At 50.5% G+C, this 16,391-nt stretch overlaps 2 protein-coding genes across 29 annotated transcripts in view; one reads left to right on the plus strand and one right to left on the minus strand.

Annotated features, from left to right (window-relative positions):
• Positions 1 to 4,246, plus strand: part of NCOA3 (nuclear receptor coactivator 3) — a 121,607-nt gene extending 117,361 nt beyond the window's left edge. For all 15 annotated transcript variants that reach the window (XM_070588456.1, XM_070588455.1, XM_070588451.1 and 12 more), the window contains 2 exons: positions 308 to 449; positions 759 to 4,246. In XM_070588456.1, the coding sequence (XP_070444557.1) occupies positions 308 to 449; positions 759 to 770 (154 nt within the window). In that variant the 3' untranslated portion in view covers positions 771 to 4,246. The remainder of the gene's footprint in view (positions 1 to 307; positions 450 to 758) is intronic.
• A 534-nt stretch (positions 4,247 to 4,780) lies between these two features.
• SULF2 (sulfatase 2) overlaps positions 4,781 to 16,391 on the minus strand; it is a 128,041-nt gene continuing 116,430 nt past the window's right edge. For 6 of the 14 annotated variants that reach the window (XM_070588472.1, XM_070588470.1, XM_070588469.1 and 3 more), the window contains 10 exons: positions 11,862 to 12,090; positions 11,645 to 11,741; positions 11,024 to 11,118; positions 10,052 to 10,111; positions 9,397 to 9,566; positions 9,011 to 9,153; positions 7,775 to 7,898; positions 7,000 to 7,033; positions 6,703 to 6,756; positions 4,781 to 5,732 (listed from right to left, as the gene is read on the minus strand). In XM_070588472.1, the coding sequence (XP_070444573.1) occupies positions 5,702 to 5,732; positions 6,703 to 6,756; positions 7,000 to 7,033; positions 7,775 to 7,898; positions 9,011 to 9,153; positions 9,397 to 9,566; positions 10,052 to 10,111; positions 11,024 to 11,118; positions 11,645 to 11,741; positions 11,862 to 12,090 (1,037 nt within the window). In that variant the 3' untranslated portion in view covers positions 4,781 to 5,701. Of the gene's footprint in view, positions 5,733 to 6,698; positions 6,757 to 6,999; positions 7,034 to 7,774; positions 7,899 to 9,010; positions 9,154 to 9,396; positions 9,567 to 10,051; positions 10,112 to 11,023; positions 11,119 to 11,644; positions 11,742 to 11,861; positions 12,091 to 16,391 lie in introns of those variants that run through there. The other 8 variants (XM_070588478.1, XM_070588476.1, XM_070588477.1 and 5 more) reach the window with 4 other exon arrangements.

The raw sequence follows: 16,391 nt of genomic DNA on the forward strand, positions 1-16,391 counted from the left end.
TTCAGAAAGTTACTCTCTCCATTTGTCAGTCAAGCCTGTTTGGATGGAGAGATCAAAAGGTCTGGGGTTCATATTAGAAAATGTTATTTGGCTCCTGCATTTTGAGAATCCTTCCTACCGTGCACGTATCCGTGAGGTATTGAGTGCAGACAGCTGTGAAAGTAGACGGCGGGCTGTCAGGGGGTTTTCTCTCTCAGGTTGTTCTCTGCTTAAGTACAGTGACATTTGACAAAATTGTGATCATCTCTGTGTGCATGTCCTGTGTTACTAAAATGACCTAGGAGGTAATTTCACACTTTCTTTACAGCTCCTTTTCTCAGCAGCAGTTTGCCCACCAGGGGAATCCTGCAGCGTATAGTATGGTGCACATGAATGGCAGCAGTGGTCCCATGGGACAAATGAACATGAACTCCATGCCTATGTCGGGCATGCCCATGGGCCCAGATCAGGTACAGGGGTCTATTCTTTACCTTTCTCAAAAAGTTATTCCTGTTCCCTGGAGAGAACCAAAGCCTCAACTGTTAATCTAAAAGGTCTCAGGTAGATTTTTAACTTGAATGTGTAACGTAAAAGAATAGTCATTGAAAAAACTTTTGGTTTGAAGGCGTAGGGCCATTAGATACTTTTGGTAATCTGGGATCTAAGGAATCTGACTCAGCTGGCTAGAGCTATGTTGTAAGCCATCGGTATAGACACAAGGGGTCTTTTTTGTTGTGCTGAGTGTATGTTTTACTCATGTTTCTTCTGGTTGCTAACAGAAATACTGCTGACATCTCTACACCAAGACCTCTAAGGAAATCACTGTACAAATGACACTGCACTAGGATTATCAGGGGTAAAGGATCATTGTTCTAGGCACCCAGCTTTGAAGAAAGGACCAGCTTTGATCTCCATCAAGGGTATTCCAAGTGACGTCATTTGAGCAGGACTGGATTTTAAGCTGAAGCGTGATATCTACCTGTTTTTTTCCCCCTTCTTCTCTGTATCATGGTGTTCAAAACAGAAATATTTTTGGCATTCTCCCTGTTAGGGATGTGATTCTGGAGGTATGGAGTGTTACTGATCACAATACTCCTATGTCACTTCCCTCTTCCTGACTATCCAAAGTCTTTCAAATAAATGTAGGTGGGCCAGAGAACATTGGAGAAATCAGCAGCAATTACAATGCCTGGTTTCTCTAGTTGCAGCATTGGATGAAGAACATTGCCCCAGCCTTCACATGTTTTTTGTCACTACCAAGTAGTTCTGTACGTTAACCCTCTGCCCCGTGGAGCTGGCATTTCCGAGTTCTCGTTCTTTAATGCTAGTGTTGAGTTGCTCCAGCCCTGTTCTCGGTTGTCCTAGGCCTTTTCCTAACTAGAATTCTCATCTGCTCCTAATGTCCTATAATACTTCACCTCCAGGAATCGTCCTTGATGTCAAACGGCTTTGCAGAAGGGAAAATGAGATGACAGTATTTAACTGCAGCAGTAGCAATTTTTTACATGCTAATGTGCAGCTGAGTGCACTTTATTTAAAAAGTAATGGATAAATGCAATATTCTTGAGGTCTTGCGGAATGGTGAACTACATTCCTGGTTTTTGTCTAATCTGTTGGACAAGAACTATGATTTTTGTTGTAGTTGTTGTTGAAAGTACTGATGTCACCCTTTGCCTATATGGTAGAGCAATAATGCTTTTTGAAAATAAACTGCAGAAAACCCAAGGCCAGGTACTGCATTCTGAATCAGAATTTCGCAGTGTTTCTGTGAATAGATTTTTCTTTTGTAAATATGACCTTTAAGATATTATGTAAAATATGTATATACCTTTTTTGTAGGTCACAACAACTCATTTTTACAGAGTTTGTGAAGCTAAATATTTAACATTGTTGATTTCAGTAAGCTCAGCGCGGTGAGGTTCCAAACAGAAGAGACACCTCCTGAATTATGTGGCCTGGGGGAAGGGACAGCAGTCCTAAGCTCCTCCCCCGCCTTAGATGCCTGCTCTTTTCAATCTCTTAATCGAAATGCTTTTTAGAGAGATCATTTGTCTAGATGTAGGCATTTAAAAAAATTTTTTTAAATTCCTTTACCAGAACTAAGCACTTTGTTGATTTTAGGGGAAAGAATAGATATGAGGAAATAAAGTTTTTGAAAAAAGATATCAAGAATTTAAGAAGATCAAGCAATTTGATTAAAAAAGAATCTTGGATTTTAAGCAGTCCATAAATTAATCGCTATTCATGGTATTTTTTTAAATTGAATTCGTCGTCTTTTCATGCATTTTAGGAGTGCTCTGAGGTTTTGGTTGCTAGGACCTGAAGCCCACATTGAGATCTCGGGAGGGGAACCCTTGATGTGTGGTTTCTGGTGTCTGCTCTGCTGTGTCGTCATTCTACTAATGTGATGTGTTTGCCGTCCCTGAGAATTAGGATGGTGCCATGACTATTTCTTAGGCGCTCAGTCTCCAGAGCAGCCAGTGTCTGGGATTCAGAGCTGCAGTCTGACTGAGCGCCTCGGTGCTCCCTCCCTCTTCTGCCCCCACCCCGTTCTGCCATTGCCACTCCCTGACACTTGTTCTAGTCAGTGGGATTAGGGAAAAAAAAAATCAAGTTTAATTCCCTTTATCTGGTTTACTTTATTAAGTTCAAACAGTTGAATGAAAATGGGTTTTTTGGAATATTTGTGTATTTCAAATGTGTCTGCTAGCCTTGGTGTCATTTCCTAGCAATAACTGAGAGCCAGTTTTAATTTCACGCATTTAGCCAGTCTTTCTAGGTGTCTCTCAAGGTAAGATAATTTAACTTCTTTGACTTTCCTATGAATAAGTGAAACCTGTATTTCCAGAGCCACCACTAGAGCAGATTTGAGGTTGACCCCCCCCCCCCCCCCCCCGTGTGGTTAAAAATAGATCTAAGATTGTAAATCCATCAGCTTCCAGCATGGTGGCCTGTGCTTTTCAGGGGACATCTCCTGTCTGGGACAGAGGCGCAGGTGACAAGTCTCTGTCTGTGGACACAGCTGTGTCAGCATGCCTGAACCGCTCTGGTTTAGGTCACGTGTGTGTGGGGAGACAGAACGGTGCTCTTGCCTTTCTTGAGTTTTAAAAATAAAAAAAATAAAGTTTTGTGATTCTTCCCCTCAGTCCTAACTCCAGGCTAACTGGAAGGCAGCACCTCCTTTTTATATGGGAAAAAAATGAAGTTTATTATAAGTTTTTATATTTTCTACTTGGTCATTTTATTGGTGCAAACTTAAGATTTTGATTTTCTTTTAATAGATGCAGCCTTTGAGACAATTTGTTGTTTTTACCTTTATTGTCGCTTTATCTTTTTTGGATAATTCTCTTTGTACTCCTGCTGCCTACCTCTCCTCACCACCGCCACCCCACCACCACTTTTTTAAACCTTAGTATCTTTTGGGTGAACAACATAAGTAATCTTCTCATTTGCTTTTAGAATGTGAGATATTTCCAGACCTACTTTTTTGCTGAATCCAAAGATATATAAATATATATATTTTATAGAAATCAAAGTGATATAAAGGAGATACATGTTTCTTCCTTTAAAAAGCAAATAGAAGCTGTGGTTAATGTTCATATTATGATGCCACTTTCCGAATCGTGTGTCCTGAGGGAAAGGTGTACATATTAATCAACAGGACTGCTTAGGGATCGCTATTTACTATCGAGGGGCGAGTTGGGGTGTACCGGGGTAGGTGCTACAGAACATAATTGGCTTTCTGTCCTAGAAGTTCTTTGATCCAGAGACGCATGCAGCTGGAAAGCAGAGACAGAATGGACTGCCAGTTACCCACATGCCTGTCCAGGTCCTTTTTTATTTGCAGAAGCCATGAGTTTTGTTCACAAGTCAGAAATTGATAGGGGTAAAACTCTAGGATAGATGAAATTCCCCCTGCTGCAGAGGAGCAGGAGCTGTGGCCAGCTCCGGGGCACACCGTGTCGGAACGAGCAGGGTGTTCTCTTCTTTCCTTCTCTCTCCAATATGTGGAATTCTGAAGAAGATGGAAGTGTCATTCTGAGAGCAATATTTAAATTCTCAGGAAGTGACTTATAGTATTGAGAATGAATTCAGTTTCAATCAAGTTTACATTAAATGTTGCTTTTAAAAAATATAAATCATTCCTTACACTGCATAGAATCCAACTACATGGGATAACTTATGAGATGGTTGGGTGGTAAGCTTTGAGTGCTTTGCTCATCATTTTGGATGTCATTGTAAATAAAGGTTTCTATTTAAAATTGAAGTCTAAGAGAGCTTGCTTTTTCTCTTTCTTTAAAAAAATATTTGATTAAGGGTTAAAGAGAACGTTATGGAATCCTATTTCAAATAACGATAGCAGTTTCTGTGAGGTTAAAAGAAATCTTGAAAAGCATGGAGCTGTTCTTATAAAAGGTGAGTGCTTAGGGATTGTCTCCATCATGTGTTAAATGAGAAATGGGTTGGGCTAGGTGATGGCCGAGGTTCCTCCTGCTTCTCCCATCCTGGCGTTCTGACAGCTGCCTTTACCACGCTAGACTACTTGGTACACAAAGAAGGACCGGCTAAAGTGAACTGCTCTGCGGTTGATTATTACTTTGGGAAAGTGAGGCCCTAAGGCTGGTGTAATGTGAGACTTACCTGTGGGGTCCCTGACGTGTGGTAAATTTTAGGTATTGATTTATAACCATCTGTTCCCCTTCAAAAATCCCTCTAAACCCAAGGCGTCTCCTCCCGCAAAGGTGTTGACTGGTAGTATCTCGAATGCTTTTTTTTAAGAAAACCAAACACACCAAAAAACTCCCAAGAATGGCCTTTTACAAAATGTCAAAGGTTACCTCATACCAACTGCTGGTCATTGGCTGGGGTTTTGGACACTGTATGACAATACTTAGACTACAAAATTTCTTTACAAATACAATTGCGTTAAAACTTGGGATGTACATCAACTTCAGTACTTTAAAAAACATCAGTTCTGGGACAAACAACAAAGGAATACTGGGAGAAAGGGTATCTGGTCAGGAACAGAAATGTCCACAACTGCAAGGAGTTTTCTTTCGCACTGGCCACAGAGCGTTTATTGACACCACCACTCTTGAAAATTGGGTTTTCTTATTAGTCAGATTCCCCTAAAAGTTCACACGCTGGTTACATGGAAACAGTCAGTCACATATGTACAGTGAAGGCAGTTTCTTCAGAGGCAGCCAGGGCTATAGGGCTGGATAAACGTCACTTCTTTTGTGCTATTGACTCATTGTCGAACTCGGAGCACCATTTCCAGCATCTGCAAGTAAGTTGCCTCTGTCCTGCTTAGTTCCTTCTTAGTGATGAACCAAAAGAATAAGAGGATTTAAAACAGAGTTGTTCTTCCCCTGTGATTTAAAAAAAATTCCAGTGACTTTCACCCTTGGGGGAAATTTCCAAGAAAATCTCTCTTTCTGTTCTTTTTCCCTCATGAGCCTCTCAGAGGGGGTTAGTGGCGACTGTTTGATGGGAAAATGCATTTTGTGCAGCTGGTGAGGTATAATCCAAAGCAAAAGCAGGGGCAAAAGTGGGCATCCTGAAGTATCACGACTCTGACGGGTCTCTTCTGGAATCTGCCATGTTGACCGAAGGCTGGTTCTGCGTTTCTCAGGCCTCTTGGCCTTGAAATCATACATGGTTTCTCGTTGTCTGTACAGGCAGATGATGCCTCTGTTTTTGGAGGTCCGTCTTGCACTGCTTAACCTTCCCAGCCTTCCCACAGTTGGCCCCTGTAGAACAAAGCAGACTCCTCTTAGTGTCTGGTTATCATGCTGCTTATGGATTTCTCAATCACTCCTGCAGCTCAGTAGGCTTTGCTTCAAGGATGTGGCTGCTGAGAAGGAGTATTTCTAGCTCCCTCAGAAAGGGCCTGCTGCCACCTACTCGTCTAGCTTTTCAGTTGCTGGCTTACACACTCAGCAGCTGGCAAAGATGCATTTAAAGATCTGGATAGAGTAGTGGCTAAGGAGAACGTGAGATGTCCAGATTATGTGCTTTAATTCTGGGAGCACTAGAGAAAGGCTTAGCTGGCCCGTTACTGTTGTCCTGTTAAAGCCACATACATTATATACATGGAAAGACAGAAGGGAGTAGACCAGAGGTTGCTAATGGCAGCTCACTAAGTGGCTTAATGTCAGATTAGTTTCAGTGTTAACAAAAAATTGTCACGCACACCTGCGTTTTAGGATTTTCCCCATGAATTAAAGGATTCACACTGCATCCCATTCATGCTGTTCCCTTTAGACTAGAGGTGACCTTTCCAGGTTGTCACAGTCGTCTTAGCTCCCTGCCCACCTCTGTTGGCACTAGAGAGTGAGTTTAGTTAGCATGGACACTGGAAACCACTTAATGAGGCCCCCCGCTGCTGACATTATGGACCAGGCAGCACTTCCGCAGCCACAGCCTTCAAGATGGTTGGCAAGTAGAATATTTAAATGCTTCTCAACCTCTGAGGAGTACCTTGAGTTTACCAAGCACAGATTATTATATAGAGAACAACAGTGCATTAGACAAGGAATTAATCTAAAACGTGAAATGTATTCCAGTACGTTATTTTCAGGAAGAACTTAGTTACTGCTTCCCCTCTCATTATGGGAACAAATGAGAGTGATAACAAATGGCATGCACACAGAGTAGCCTTGGCAAAGCAGAGCACGTCAGACCAGATCTCTCTTTGTAAACTGGCTCAACTCAACTCACAGTGATTTGGAAGAAGGTCTCTTCATTTCTGGCCACTTTCGACGGTGAAACTGCCTAAGTTGTCAGGTGTCAAAAGGAGAACGAGTGTTAACCATCACCAAGAGAGAAAGGCACCCCCAAAGAACTCTACAAAGAAGGCCCCTTGGGTGACGCCTATCACTGGTGGGTGGTCCAGGCCCCTGGCCGGGCAGAAAGCGGGCAGTGTCTAACCGAACCTGTGCACCCTCACAGAGGCTAGACGAGAGGATGGGCCAAGACACGGGGCCGTGCTCATGCTTTAAAAACAAAACTGAATACCTGTATTGTTCATAGCTTCCTCCATCTTTAAGTCCTAAATGAGAGAGAAATGAACAGAACACACATAATTTAGGGTAAAAATGGCACAAGCAATGACCAACTTTATAATTGCCTCTTTTTCTGTTTTTAAACACCTGAGGCTTTTTGTCACAAACCCATGGGGTCGATAGTGTTCCCTAGGCAGACGGAGTGGAGTGAATTGTGAGGTGGGCTCCCAGGTAGCCTTGGAGATCACCTACACGCTGGTGTCACCATGTCAGTTTGAGGACCCTGAGGCATTCATTCAACACTGACCTCGGTCATAGGGAAGAGGCAGACATGGGCCCGGGCACCTATGCTGCAGAGGACAGACAGCCAAAGGCCCTGAGGGGTGGGGCGGGGGGAGGGCCCCACGTCTTGGCTCCTGGCAAGTTTCTTAGAGGATATGGCAGTTTGACCAAGTGAGTAGGCTATGTACTCAGCCAACCCGGTCACTTTACTCATCCGTGAACCGAGGACAAGCAGATTCGCCTCGAAGGGTTATCCTAAGGATCATCAGTTAATGCACATAAAACCCTCAGCACAGTGACTGGTACAGTGACTAGTAAGTGATGGCACTTAGGACCATAAAAATAGCACTCGGTTGGTGGATGTTGGGAAGCGGGTATTTCAGCCACTAGTGAGAATTCACCAATGCCTGGTGATTCCAGGTTCCCTCCTGGGACTAGACCTGACCTCCCAAATCCTTCCTGTGGGAACCCTGCTCTCCAGTCCCCGCGTGGGGGTGCCTACTCACCCAGGTCCATGTTTCGAGTCCGGGGGTTGCACTGCTTGTAACCCTTGCAACTCCTCAGCTCCATGAGCTGTACGTGTAGCTGATTGAGGACGTCCCTGTCCAGTGTATTCACGGCGTTCATCAGCTAGTTGGAAAAGGCAGGTTATCACCAAGGTGATAAGACCGGGGGCCTTAGTTCAGGCTGGCCGGGCATCACAGGAGCTGTGGGATGCTGACCTCCCCTTCTGCGAGAGCTAGAGTTTGGAACACTCAGGCCTGCCTCTTGCCTCTAGCCCCACCAGGCTCTCTCCTCATGAGAAGGAAAGCTCAGGAGAATAAGAACCACACCATGTACCTAACACTGGACTCCTGGGGCCACAGGACAGGAGGTTTCCACGCTTGGAAAGAAGCCCTTCCAAGCCTGTGTTTTTAGGCAGCCTCCATCCGCGGCCTCTCAGTGCCTTTTGGCTGGAAAGCGGCCATTTGGTGAAGGGATGGGTAGGTGATGTGGGTGCTTGCCCAGTCTGGGAGCTACCGGTGACCCACTGGCCTACGCGCTCTGCTGCCTCCTTTTGTAAAATCTGGGGATGACCTACCTAAGAAGAAAGACTGGCAGCCTATATGGTAATGAAAACAAAACAAGACAATGGAGTTGTTGGCCTTCAAAAATGAGATTTCATGCGAAAAACTGATTTCAGGCTTTTCTTGAAACATTGAAGACTGGACGATACCAAGCCTGCACTCCTGAGCAGCTCTAGTGCCGAAGCACAGTACACTCACGTCCCGCTCACCAGAGGCTCTGTGGCTCCTTTTGTCTTACATGTTCTGGGCCACTTCGGTCACGTATGTGTTCGTATGATTTAATACACGGAAGCACGCAGTGAGTGCCTGAACGTTAGCTACTGTCCCGTTATCCGCGTGGTTCCGGTGGGCCCCGGCGTGTGCAGGCCTGACCCTAAGGACCCCTGAAGCTCTGGGGGTCTAGGAGCCTGCACACCTTCCCACAAAGCCTGCTTTGACCTTGAGGTGCCTGAGTTAGGGGAGAAGCTGTCCACGGCCTAGATTACACATGCAGGAAGACGGAGGCAGAGAAGCCCTGCTTGCACCTCGAGTTCCCAAGTTCTCGGGAGCTTCAGAACTCACTTCTGCTGTCTTAAGGACTCAGTGGGACTTGGAAAATAAACCGCCTCCCCAGGAGGGCTAACTGGCCGCACCCTGTACCGTACGCCCCCATTTCTCCAGCCGTGTTGTCTGTACCTGGTACGGGTCTGTGTTGAGATCAAAGTACTCCAGGAAGCCGGTTGCAAATTCACAGAAGAGGAAATTGTGGGTCTCGTTGATTGTCCTCATGCACCAGTACGTGTTGTTGTTGGCGCTGGTGCAGGCACAGAAGGGCCCCACTGCCGAGGGAAGAGAGAGCATGCCTGGAGTGTGCCCGCAGGAAGAAACTCAGTTCGCCCAAACGAGTGCCCACCTGGGATGACCCCCTTCAGTTCCTGCCCCTGATGTTGTCAGGGAACCGGTTCCTGAAAGACCGGCAGGACCTTGCAAGGAGGTATGAGCTGGGGGCAAAGTGGGTCACTGTGAGCCCCTGAGAGGCCCCTCCTGGCCCCCCGCCCTGGGCCTGCCCCGGGCTCGCTCACGTGTCCAGAGAGGCGCCGTCTGCCAGTGCTGGTTGTCGTGGGTGAAGCACGTGAGGCCCGGCATGCTGCACGTGTCATTGTTCTGCAGCCGTTTGAGCAGCTTGCGAAGTTTCTTCTTGCGTTTCTGCTCCTTCAACAGCCACACCTTGTCCTTCTCCTGCAGACCCTTCCTAGGGGCACAGAGGGCCACACCCCTCACACCTCCCTCAGGCCCCCACCCTGGAGCCTCCTGGGGATCCATGGCCCTGAACTTCTGCTCTTCCTGCCCAGGGGGCTGAGGGCATGGACATAGAGGGTCCCAAAGGGGAGGACCTTTGCCCAAGTCCCAGTGCTGGCCTCAGGCATGCTGGGACCAGACCCAGTCTCCTGTCTCCTGTGGTTGACTTCAGCCTGGGCTGCACAGAGGCGAGAGAAGCAGGAGGCTGCGGACTCCTGCTCACACCCCTGCCCTGGAGCCTGTGTCTTGCCCTACTTGGTGGGGTAGCAGTAACCCCGTCCAGCCTTGGGGGGTGCCGGGAGCCCGCTTGGTGTTGATCTGGGGGTCAGGCCTTCAAGGAGGCCAACTGCCCAGGGAAAGACCAGGACTCCTTTGTCCTCCTTGTCTCTTGTGGCTTACGGGAGGGCAGCCTCCTCCCAGGGCCGATGCTGCCCTTACCTGAAAGGATGAGGACTGGAGCCCTTGTGCTGGAGGCGGCCTTTGTGCTGGCTGTGGTAGCTGTAAGAGACCCCCGCCCCGGCCTCAGGCATGCCACTGGGCAACTCGTGGGTGGGTGCAGACTGCAGCTTCCTGGGGGCCCATCCCTCCTTCTGGGGCAGTGCTCACAGGGTGCTGTCGCCTGGGCCGGGCTGGCTGGCTCCTCTGTACAAGCATGAGCTGGGGCCCCTGGCTGAAGGCCTCAGGCCAGACTGAGAATGTCAGGGAGATGGAAGATCGCCCACCCTGGAAGCCAGGCTCCACGGGGCCTCCGCCTCAGCATCTCCAGGTTGGTTGTCCTCAGACCCTCACCCACCTCGTGCCTGGTCAGGGCCAGCCCTGGCAGAAGCCACATTGTGCAAGCCCTTCCTGGCAAGCCAGCAGGGACCCCACAGCTGCGTTGTCTGGGACAGTAGCCATGGGCCATCTGTGGCTGTTTCCATTTAAATTAAAAGTACAGATCCAGTTCCTCAGTTACATTGGCCCCATTTCCGTGCTCCCTAGCCACATGTGGTGGCGCCCACACTGGACAGCACGGCCACGTCCACCTGCATCAGCACAGCAGTTGTAGAGGATGGGGCTGCTCTGGAGTTCAGACCCGGGGCCAGGGTCCCCTGAGCTGATCCCTGGGCCTCGGGCCACAGTCCTGAGAGGGCAGTCAGTAGACGCACTTCCCCCGCTGGGAACAGCCCCACATGTGCAGAGCCTGCTGCTGCCAGGGCGGGGATCTGGGCGTGTGGCCGGCCCCCCTGCGGGCCGGGGCTGGGTGCCCAGAGCTGACAAGGGGGGTGGGAACTGTTAGTGATATATTTTTACCCTGAGGGAGGGGACAGGGATATAAAGATAATGAAAGGAATCATGGATGCTGTGTCCCAGGGTTAGTCCTGCAGGAGCCCCAGGGGCCTTCCTGGGGTCCCTTTGCTGCCCGCTCACCTGATTTTGTGACAGTCACATTCTTCTGGCCGCTTTTTCTTCAGGTGACCTCGGACTTCCCTCAGGTTCTTAATTTTGTTCTGCAGGGTTTCGATCTGAGGGAGGGAGCAGGAGAGGAGGCCATGAAACCCTGGGGGGCGCTGGGTGCGACAGCTGGGCAGTGGTATCCCTGGCCCTGCCCTGTCTGTGCTCAGCAGCAAGCCTGCGTCCCCGGGCTCAGGGCTGCTCCCACACCTGTGGGGGCCCCGGGGCTCCAGGGCCACCTGCTGACATAACCAGGCTCCAGCGAAGGGACTGGGAGGCCTTCTCTGGCCCTGTCCTGCCTGAGAACCAGCTGAGCCCACTGAGGACTTCAGTGTCACCCCCCAGGCTCGTTGAGAGGACCAGATGTGGTGTGAACATCCCGTAAATCAGAAAGGGTAGGACGTGACTGCGCCGTCCTTCCTCCGCAGCCCGCTGTGCGGAAGCTTCTGAATGATGCTAGGACGGATGCTCCCGTCCCCGGGGTCAGGACTGTGTGGGCCTCTCTCCCCTGGGCCTGGCCTCACTGCCCTCCCAGGGTGGCTGGGGGCCCACCGAGCTCGTGGTGGCGAGAAACTGCCCCAGCCCAGACTCCGTCACCTCGTGGTCGATGTGCAGCTTGTGGTCCTTCCAGGCCTGCAGGGACTTGTACAGGTCCAGGTCACACTGGACTGTGTCGTTCTCCAGGATGTAGCATCTGTGTGGGAGAAGGGATCATGTGTGGCCCTGACGGGATGAGGGGGGCCTGAGAGGGGTGGGTGGCCCTGCCGAGGCCAAGCCTGTCCCCTTTACCCCTAACCCCCACCTGGACTCTCACCGATGTGTGACTTTAATGGGGTTGGGGGCTGAGGAGTCTGGAAGGCCCCCAGTGCCACTGAAGTCCCCGCCGTCTTTGTCATCTTGGTCCTCAGGAGCCCCTGGCCAGTGCCGTTTGGTAAGGTTGCGGGGCTGGGACGTGTCATCCAGGCCTATGTGGTGCACCTTGCCGTCCACCTCGATGGCCACAGAGCGGACGGAGCGGTTGCGGGCATAGCTGGCCTTGTACTCTGTGGGCGTCAGAGGGGTGGCTGGGTTAGGAGGGCTGGGAAGGCTGGCCCGGCTCCCTGGGCAGCAGAGTCTCCATCCGGACAAGGTCGTGCTCCCAAGCAAGAGGCTCAGTGTGGCCTGAGACTTGAGAGCTCATGAAACCTACCCCCCAGGAAGCAGGACCTGCACCCACTGGGAAGACCTCAAGGTGAATCAGCTGGGGACACTGAAGTCTTAGAGCTAAGAAGGAATTGGCCTGAGATAAGCTCAAGAGCTACGTGCGGATAAACCAACGCACATCTGTGCGGTGGAACATCTGCCACTGAGGAATGCAGCAGTAACACACGCCGCCACGCAGATGACCGTCAGAAACACTGCAACACGGAAGAAGCCAGACGTGGGCCGGCCCCATGGCTGAGTGGTTAAGTTGGCACACTCTGCTTTGGCGGGCCAGGGGTTCGCCAGTTCAGATCCTGGGCGCAGACCTATACACCACTCATCAAGCCATGCTGTGTTGGCATCCCACATAGAAGAACTAGAATGATCTACAACTAGGATATACAACTATGTACTGGGGCTTTAGGGAGAAAGGAAAAAAAGCCAGACACAGAAGGTCACATATTGTCTGATTCTGTTTGTATGAAATTTCCGGAATAGGTAAAGACAGACAGAAAGCAAATCACTGGTTGCTGTGGGATGGGGAGAAGGTGATGGGTTTCCTTGTGGGCTGATGAAGCATTTTAGGGCCACACAGAGGTGGTGGTTGCACTACACTGTGAATGCATTAAGTGCTTCTGAATTGTATACTTTAAAATGGTAAATTTTATGTTCTGTGAACTCCACCTCGATAAAAACAGGAAATCAAGTAAAGTAGATATAAAAACATTAAGTAAGGAGATTGAAGCAGTAATCAGAAACCTCCCAATAAACAAAAGTCCAGGACCAGAGGGCTTCCCTGGTGAATTCTACCAAATATTTAAAGAAGAATACCAATCCTTCTCAAACTCGTCCAAAAAACGGAATAGCAGGGAACACTTCTGAACTCATTTTTTGAGGCCAGGATTACTCTGATTCCAAACCAGACAACAATGCCGCAAGAAAAGAAAATTACTAATATCCCTGATGAACACAGAATGCAAAAATCCTCACCAGAATATTAGCAAACTGAATTCAGCAGCACACCGAGAGGATCAGACGCCATGATCACGTGGGATTTATTCCAGGGATGCACGGATGGTTCGCCATCCGCAAATCAGTCAACATGATGGACCAAATGATGCGACTCACCAGTGCGATTAACAAAACGAAGGACAGAAACATTCTTCGGGACGTTCTTCTGGATGGAACCGGGAGAGGCTTGGGGAGGCTCTCAGCTTCTCGGGGTGGATTTGCCCAGCAGGGAGCTGGATGCGCTCCACCGGGTGGGCAGCGAGAGAGATAGCTGAGAGATGCTTCGCCTGAGCTCTGAGTCAGCCATTGAGATCTAAGGGCTTGCAGGCTAAAGTCAGAGCCCAGACTACTCCCATCTTCCATTTGTCAAAGGATATACTTGATCAGGTCGGCCCATAATAACCCCCTGGCCTAAAGGTACATCTTTTTTTTTTTTTTAAGATTTTATTTTTTTCCTTTTTCTCCCCAAAGCCCCCAGGTACATAGTTGCATATTCTTTGTTGTGGGTCCTTCTAGTTGTGGCATGTGGGACGCTGCCTCAGCGTGGTTTGATGAGCAGTGCCATGTCCGCGCCCAGGATTCGAACTGACGAAACACTGGGCCGCCTGCAGCAGAGTGCGCGAACTCAACCACTCGGCCACGGGGCCAGCCCCAAGGTACATCTTTTTTTAAAGGGCCTGGAGCCAACTGTGGCCTGGGTTTCTGCTGGGCCCTGAATGACCACCAGGTGGCGACCAAGGCTGGAGCACGGCCTAGGGGCTGGCGGTGGTGGCGCCCAAGAGGGGAGGAAGGGACTCCCTGTCCGACGGGGCCTGGGCCCAGGGTTCCAGCATCCCCTCTTGCTGCCCCTGCTGTCCCGGCAGATGTTTGTATCTTTCCCTTCTCAGACTCCTTGTATTGGAGTCACACGGGCCAAGAGTCCGGGGGTCCAGGTCCAGGAGAGGCATCTTCTCTTCGGCCAAGCCTTGGGCCTTCTCTGGCCCTGGACAGCTTTCTCCTTGGCTTTTTCCTCCCTGACTTCAGTCTCCCTGAAGCCACAGTGCCCAGGCCCCTGACACATACAGTAATGAGCGGCTCTCCCTGGGGAGCAGGTCCTGCCTGCTCAAGAGGCCCAGGAAATAGCCCCCTGGGTTCTTTCTGCTGCTCTGTCTCACTCATGAGTCGGCTGCTCTGTATCTTTCCACCCTCAATCCCCCAGCCATAAGCCCAGGGGTCCCCAAACGACGGCCTTGAGGGCCTACGCCCCCTGTTTACAGAGTCCACGGCTGTCTTCTCACTACAGTGACAGAATGGAGTCGTTGAGACAGGAGCGTTTAGCTCACAAAGCCTCAGATCTTTACCCTGGCTCTTTACAGAGGAAGTCTGCCAGCCCCTGTGTAAACTTTTCCTGGGCTGAAGCCACGCCACTAGCTCTCCTTGTCACCCTAGTTGTCTTTATTTCAGGGCCCCGGGGGTGCCTCCCTGCTGCACGTCCCGGGAGGGGGCATTTCATGACCCAGTGGCCAGGAGCTTCGGCTCTGGAATCGGAGTCCTGGGGCAGGTCCCGAGCACACGTGCGACCACGGCAGCTGAGTTCCCTTCTGCGCGGCCGTGTGCCCATGGTGCCCGCCTTCCAGGGCTCTCTGGAGGGTGACATGGAACAGGACTGGTAAGTCTGTCAGCTCTTGGAAGCTGGCATCGAGCAGCTGCTCTGTGGTTCGGGACTGCAGCTGGGACATCCTCACCCAAGGTCACAACCCTGGCCCCTCTGCCTCCCCAGGCCGGTAAAGCCCGTGCGTGTGGCCTGTTCTCTGGGCCGGGACCCACAGGGCCTTTGTGCATCCTCTCCCCCCAACTTGGAACTCTCGTCCTCTGGGTGGTCTCAAGGTCTGTTCCTTCTCCACACTTGGCTCTCATTTAAATGTCACCTGACCGTCCATTCTAGAGCTGCCACCCTCTCCACCTGGTCACACCACCGTTTCATTTCCTCCACCCATTTTCCACTGAGGGAGGTGACCTTCCCACTTACACCTTGTCTCATCCACGAAGTCTGATCAGTGTCTCTCCCACTGAACTCTGTAATCTCAGCATTTGGCACATGGTGGGGCTTGCGGATTTGTTGGGAGAGTAAGTGAACAGACATTGGCCACTGGACCCATTCCCAGAGTCCTCATCTCCTCATCCTGGTCTTGGATCTCCTCTGATCTGGGCTGGCTGGCTCGGCCGGGCTTCCTCACAGCGCAGCCGGCATCCCAGTGGAGCCCGGTGTCCGGCGTCTGAGCTGCACGAGGCTGGGGCTTCTCAGCCTCAAAGCTGGTGATGTTTTGGGGCCAAATAAATCTCCGTCATGGGAGGCTGTCCCTTGCAAGGCAGGATGTTCAGGAGCATCCTTAGCTTCTACCTACGGGATGCCAGCAGTATCCCCATCACACACTATTGTGACAGCCAGAAATGTCTCCACGTTGCCAAGTGTCCCTGGGGGTTGAGAACCCCTGCTCTAGGCTGGCTGCTCAGAAAGGAGGGACAGAGCGTCTTGTCGGCAGCACTTGCAGGAGGAAGAATGGAGGGCCAGGAGACAGGGCTCAGGTCCCCAAGTCGGCTGTCTGACCTGGTCTTTCCTGACCGTCGTAAGGAGGGACCCTCCGCCCCCGCCACTTGCTCCCAGGTTGCTGTGAGCTGCATATAAGACAGGGCTGTGATGTCACACTGTCCTCACCTGAGGGCTTGGGTTGAGCCAAGTCTCAGCTATTTAGGTGCGTTTTTCTTTCTTCTCAGCATTAACGGGGAGGAAAGAGGCTTGAGTTGCCAGTTCTTATATTATTTAAAGATTATCCACTGTGCCACGTGTCGATGCGAGATGTTCACCGTGGGAGTCAGTCGGAAACCAACCATTTTATTCACTGACCGAGATGAGCTCAGGAGTCAGCAGTCAGCTGGAGAGGAAGCGTAACGGGGCCGCCAAGTGGGAAGCGCTGTTTGCGGCAGGAGCGGGTGGCCGTGGAGACCCGTCCGCTCCATCACAAAGGTGGGCTCAACAGACCAGAGAGGCCGTGGAGGGGACCTCTGAGCCTGCCACTGGACACCCACCGTCTGCTGAGGCTACAAGGAATATCATTCAGCCTGAAAAAGGAAGGGAATCCTGACCCAGGCTACAATGTGGATGAACCTCAGG

Source organism: Equus przewalskii, chromosome 21 (assembly GCF_037783145.1).
Source record: "Equus przewalskii isolate Varuska chromosome 21, EquPr2, whole genome shotgun sequence".
Classification (NCBI taxonomy): Eukaryota; Metazoa; Chordata; class Mammalia; order Perissodactyla; family Equidae; genus Equus; species Equus przewalskii.